Source organism: Clupea harengus, chromosome 10, assembly GCF_900700415.2.
Source record: "Clupea harengus chromosome 10, Ch_v2.0.2, whole genome shotgun sequence".
Classification (NCBI taxonomy): Eukaryota; Metazoa; Chordata; class Actinopteri; order Clupeiformes; family Clupeidae; genus Clupea; species Clupea harengus.
Genome location: NC_045161.1, coordinates 22,449,314 through 22,455,586, shown reverse-complemented (window position 1 = coordinate 22,455,586; position 6,273 = coordinate 22,449,314). Strand labels below are relative to the sequence as shown.

General features: G+C 46.5%; 1 protein-coding gene across 3 annotated transcripts in view; it reads right to left on the bottom strand.

The window, feature by feature from the left end:
- Positions 1-3,052: 3,052 nt before the first annotated feature.
- The window catches only part of LOC105895132 (GTP-binding protein REM 2-like), a 13,467-nt gene continuing 10,246 nt past the window's right edge, over positions 3,053-6,273 (bottom strand). For all 3 annotated transcript variants that reach the window (XM_031574412.2, XM_012821704.3, XM_031574413.2), the window contains exon 6: positions 3,053-3,759. In XM_031574412.2, the coding sequence (XP_031430272.1) occupies positions 3,470-3,759 (290 nt within the window). In that variant the 3' untranslated portion in view covers positions 3,053-3,469. The remainder of the gene's footprint in view (positions 3,760-6,273) is intronic.

Below are 6,273 nucleotides of genomic sequence, written 5' to 3'. Positions count from 1 at the left end.
CTAGCAACCCTTAATTTGCTTTTGAATAAAATGGTGCAAGTCTTTTGATGGATGAGATAATTTTTCTAAATCATTCAACGAAATCCAAAGTCAAAAGCCCACGGACACACTGATTTTTTTGTGGTATCATGTGGTATTTTGATTACTGCTTTTGTTTACTGGGAACAATTGGTAAACATAAACAAACTGATGTCAGGCCCAAGTAGTTTCCACAGAATTGTGTTCAGTAATCGGAGCGTAATCACTAGACCATGAAACAAGTCTGAGGACCACCGGTGTGTAATGCCGCCCTAGGCGAAAACAGATCTATGTACAAAACATGGTCAAATGTATCCATTGCGTGTGTGGCGTAAAATGGCATGCTTGGTAGAAAGTAGGTCACATCAAACCAGCACAGAAGCAGCCGTGTGATTTTTTTTCATTTAGAATCAGAGTCTATAGGCATACGAAGAAACATACAATAGACTGAGGGAACGGCCTGACAACAGACCTCCACTATAAAAATGTCCAACCGGTGAATCATTTCAGGGAAGACAATGAGATGACATTTCACCAGCATTTCATGATGAAAAGGTCATGCTATGCCATCAATGCACACACAAACACCAGTATTTATGCCGGCTACAGCCATGTTCTTCTCCATAGGCCCATTGGCTCCAGGTATTCAAACATTAAAAAGTGCTCCTCACATTAAACAGTGCATGTACATCCTGTAATAGTCATACCAACGCTTTCACAGTCAAATCACATTGTACTTTTTAAGTCTAATAATTGTTGAATAACATGGAAAAGATCAAAATATCTTTAGATGCCATTTGCAAATTGTTTGGTACATAGCACATTCAAACATCTCTCTTGTCCCCTTTATAGTTGTAGTATTGTTGTGTTATATGTTGTTGTTGTGTTATATGTTGTCCCTCGTCACACCAACAGGAGAAGGACTCAAAATGTTGTTGTATAAATACAATGACAATAAAGGCTTTTCTATTCCATCTATCTATCTTTGCTCTGATGACCATGGATGAGTGGTGTGGCTAGTGTCTGTTCCCTCGCCCAACACTTACCACAAACATCTGTTGCTGCTCTCAGATAGGCGTTCAGCACAGATCACACACACCCCACCCCACAACCCCCACCCCCCGACTGCAATGTCAAGTTACTCGGAATCCCCTCGTACAGTACAGAGATGAGTGCTATTCTGTCATAGCGTATGACAAACTGCGGGTGATTCAGCCCCTTTTCCCGTGCGATTGATTGCACCGTGCCTCCAAGGAACTGTGCAGATCATTCGTGCTGTTGCCTGGACTTTCCCAGTTTCTGACACCTGACAATGAACAGACAGTGGAGGACTGTACACTAGCTTAACTACTGCTATTTGTACTGTACTGTTCATGGTAACTAAAATGATACATTCCTCTTCTTCAATGCTACAACCTGTTATCATAACTGATAACTGACAATTGAAAGGAAAAAAGAAAAAAATACAACTAAATAGATCTTGGTAGAAGTTGTACACCTCCATTTTCATATACTTTCAGTTAAGACCCTACCTCTCACAAAAAAGAACTTTGATCAATGCACACACACACATACACACACACACACACACACACACACACAGCCTCCTCTGACTGTAACCAAGGTCCAAATACGCAAGAACATTGTACTTCTGTGAGACCACACTGTGAGATATCAGACCTGGACACAATCCCAATATTTAAAATGAGTTTTGGGTCAGTATCCAAATCTCCCAGCAGGGGGCACTGATGACTCACTCGCACACTCTCTCTGTACCTCCGGTGCCGTCACGCGGCTGTTGGCTTTGGGAGAAGAGTGAGTCAGACAGTGAGATGATTTCATGGCACCATTTCAGAGTTTTAAATGGCAGATTTTTTTTTTCTCGCTTCCCTTCTTTCCAATACAACAGACACATTTTGGTACAAGCATTCTCAGATCTACACCATCATTACTTGTTCAATATTTGTTGATTTTGTGTTTCTCGCTCTCTCTCATGTGTGGGTGTGTGTGGGAGGATGTGGACGGATTGAGATGGAGGACGAGAGCCAGAGAGAAGGCAGAGAATAATGTGTTGTGTGTGTGTGTCAGTCTGTGTATGTGTGTGTGTGTGTGTGTATGTGTGCTCATTTCTGACCATAAGCACAGGGCTTTATTTTTGAAAACTGAGCTTGTTGCTCCCCTCAGTCTTGTGCCCCCACTGTCACACTGAAACAGTCATTTCTTCTCTTTAGGAATAAAAAGAGAGAAAGAATTGACATGTCACAAAGAATCAAGGTCTCCATGACTACAGTCACCAGGCAACAATCTATATACAGTGTCTTGTTGTTTCCCAGGAGTTGAAACATAAAGATACCCCCCTCCCCTACCACGCATATACATGCACACAAACAGAAACACACACTCGCACACACAAATACTTGCCACAGTTTCAGTCTCAACCAATGAAATGGATCTCTGTGGCTAGAAGACTGTCTTGGAAACACTGAGCAGTCACGTAAATCAAGGACACCGTTTCGAGACGACGGCCAGATTGCACCAGTCTATCATGTCCTACAGTAACTGCAGACCACAGATGCCATGTTGGATGGAGGGCCATGTGAATGTGTGCCACTTACAGTCCATTGAGTGAATGTGGGTGTATGGTCTTTTTTTCACGGCCTGGCTATTGAGAAAGCAGAGCTCCACAGGCAGCGGCAGCATGGTTTTGAAAGACAACGTGGGGGTTTAAGGAAAATGCCGTAGACAAGAAGAGAGCATTTTCTGATGTTTTGGAGAACATAGAGTAGATGACATGAAACTCTTGAAGGTGTCGACAGTATGTCCGCTGAGAGTGCAGCAACTGAAGCCAAATTAAGGTTTCAGATGTAAAGCTTCTATCATATACGTATATCCTTTTATTCTTTGAATTTAACTACACCGAAACATCAGAAAGTTTTATTCACGGTTAAGTAATCCACGTCATGTCTTCCATATTTTCATACATCTACACATTTAAGCAGGGATGAAAGGACACCATTGTTGTTGGGTTTTTTTGACTGCAGTTTATTTGTACTGTAACACTTTTATTGGGATAATTGTGTGAACATGACAAATAGTAGCTCAATACAGGTCACACCATGATATGTATATTTACAAATGTATTTAAAATGATGGTATAGGTTATGTGCTGTACTCTACATGTTAAGAATCTAGTGCTATTCTGAGTTTTTTCTCTCCTGGTCCTAAATGACATCGGATGTGTACACACCCTCCACTCTCCCCTAAGGTCTCTGACTGTGAAATGCATCTTATGTGAATTATGTGGTTATTTGCTGCGAGTAGCTAGCACTTCTCTCTCCTCTTTTCATTCTCTTTCCCCACCGTCTCTCTCTCTATTCCATCCTTCTTTCACCCATTCATTTATCTATTCATTTCCCGTTTCTTTCTCCTTTTTCTCTCTTCTCTCTCCTCATCACAGGGCTACCAGGTCGTGGCAGGAGCGTGACTTCTGTCGGAAGAACTTGCCCCCGTCTCTCTCCCTCTCGCGGTGGTAGTGGGGCACCAGGCTGGCCAGGAAGCGCTTGGCCCGGGTGGTGAGGCTCTCGCGGCGGCCACCTCCGGCGCCGTCCTCCCCGCAGGGCCAAAGGCTCTCGCCCCGGGCCGCCCGCACCGCCGCCTCCAGCAGCTCAGAGGTGTGGTGCTCCAGGGTGGTGGAGAGCTCCAGGTACAGGCTGCCAAACAGGCCTGCACTAGAGCGGGCCTCTGGGAGAGAGAGAGAGAGAGAGAGGAAGAAACAGAGAGAGAGAGTGTATTAGAGAGAGAGAGAGAGAAAAAGAGAGTGTATGTTAGAGAGAGAGAGAGAGAGAGAGAGAGAGAGCGAGAGGGAGAAAAAGAGAGTGTGTGTTAGAGAGAGAGAGAGAGAGAGAGAGAGAGAGAGAGAGAGAGAGGGGGAGGGAGAAAAAGAGAGTGTGTGTTAGAGAGAGAGAAAGCGAGAGAGAGAGAGAGTGTGTGTGTGTGTGTGAGAGTGGGGGGGGGGGGGGGGGGGGAGAGAGTGTCCATAAGAAAGATAGAGAAAGAGAGGACAATGGACGTGTATCAGTGTATCAGAAAAAGGACGAGAGAGATGGATTGAGAGACAGGGGTAGAAAGAGAGTGAGAAAGAGAGAAAAAAGGGTGGGAGAGCGCCAGTGAGATCCACTGAGAAAGAAACGAGAAGGGAATGAGGCTGTTGAAAAGCCAGGGCTAGAGAGGAGGAGATGGAGGGACTGAGTGCTGATGAGGAGCGTGTCGCTGAATGAGCTCCAGGCACGGGGGGTGTCAGGGGGGTTAACTGGCTCCGTGCTCCGCCGCAGGTGACTGACTCATGGAGGGGAGGGGGAGGGGCGCTGGGGCTCACCCGCCGGGGGACGCTCACGACACCTCCCCCCCCCCCCCCTCCCACCTACATACTTCGCTCAGCTCTGTGTGACTCAGCCCTCAGTCTCGTACCTGCCCACCCCCCCCCCCCCCCAACACACACACACACACACACTCACACACACACACACACACACACACACACACACACACACACACATACAGGCACACATACCTGAGGAAATATGCATGTATGCACACAGAAAAAGAGATCTAGGGCATCCGTGGCAGCCTTCACGAACACCAGAGAAAAGAGCGAGAAAAAGACAATGAATGAAAAAGACAACATGATGAACATCAAAGGGGGGAGGGGGGCGGGGGTGGGGGGGTGATGAAAAGAGGCTGTTTCATGTCCCTTAATGGCTACCAATTAAAGTCGTATTCATTCATTAAGGGCTAATTGTCCCCTGACAGCTCAGACTGAGGGAAACAGCAGGGAAAGGGCTTCATTTGCTGCTGCGCTCCTGGAGGAGGGAACACGCTCACTTGAGGAGCCAGAGGCGAGGGAGCGCGTGAGAGGGAGGGAGGGAGGGAGGGAGCCATCCGTCACTCTGCTTCTCATCCACCGCCTCCATACGCAATTAACCTCAAACGCCACGATCCGCGTCGCAGGCACCCGGCACAGGCCACGCACATTACGCAACAACAACAACACCAAGCTGCCAGGAACTGACAGGAAGTGTGTGTGTGTGTGACAGAGGAGTGTGTGTCTGTGTTTGTGTATGTGTGGGAGTGGTAGTGGTGATGGTGGTGGTGGTGGTGGTGGAGGGGGATGGGGGGGGGGGGGGGGGGGGGGGGGGGGGGGGAGTGAAACTGAGTGTGTATGTGTGTGTGTGTGCATGTGTGTGTGTGTCTGTGTCTGTGTTTGTGTGTGTACGTGTGCCTATGTGATGAAAGGGGGCTATATGGGGCTGCGGGGAGTGAACTGAGCAGGTGTGATTGTGAGAATGTGTGACAAACAATGGTATGCTAGTGTGTACTTTGCAGGAAGTGTACATATGTGTCTATGTGTGTGTGTGTGTGTGTGTGTGTGTGTGTGTGTGTGTGTGTGCGTGCGTGCATACACTACTGTTCAAAAGTTTAAAATCGCCAGGAAAACCCTTATTTTCTGCATCAAATAAGGTGCAAATTAAATTGAAAATGTAGTCAAGACATTGCCAAAGTAAAAAAAATAATGATATCAGCTTGAAATAAAATCTTGGGGCTTACAGACTTGGCAGCATTACAGCTTGACTGCTTCTTCAGTTAATAGGCCTTGCATCATTTGAATCTGTGTTATTTGGAGCCATGCTTTGGGTCTTGTTGTAGGATATAACTGGCTTCAGTCAAGAGCCGTCCACAGGGTATGGCAAGGCGATGAAGTTATGGCAGAATGTAGTCAAAGCCTTCCTTGTTAAAGATTCCTTTTACTCTCCTTTTCCAAATGACATACTCTACCAGCACCAAAGCCCCCCCCGACCATCATATTCTCCTCTACCGTGCCGAGAGATGGTGTCAAGCATCTGTTTTTTTTCTTCTCTGTGCCTCACAAAGCTTCCTCCCTGTCCTAACACCTCAACTTAGACTTAGTCTGTCTATAACACACTCTTAGTCATCTCTCACGCAGTCTGTGGTCTGTCTATATCATACTCTTAGTCATCTCCTACCCAGTCTCTGGTCTGTCTATATCATACTCTTAGTCATCTCTCACCCAGTCTCTGGTCTGTCTATATCATACTCTTAGTCATCTCTCACGCAGTCTGTGGTCTGTCTATATCATACTCTTAGTCATCTCTCACCCAGTCTGTCTATATCAGGGGTGCCCACCAGGTGGTCCAGTTCGGCCCGCCAGATGACTTTGCTAAGTGTGAAAATTACAGA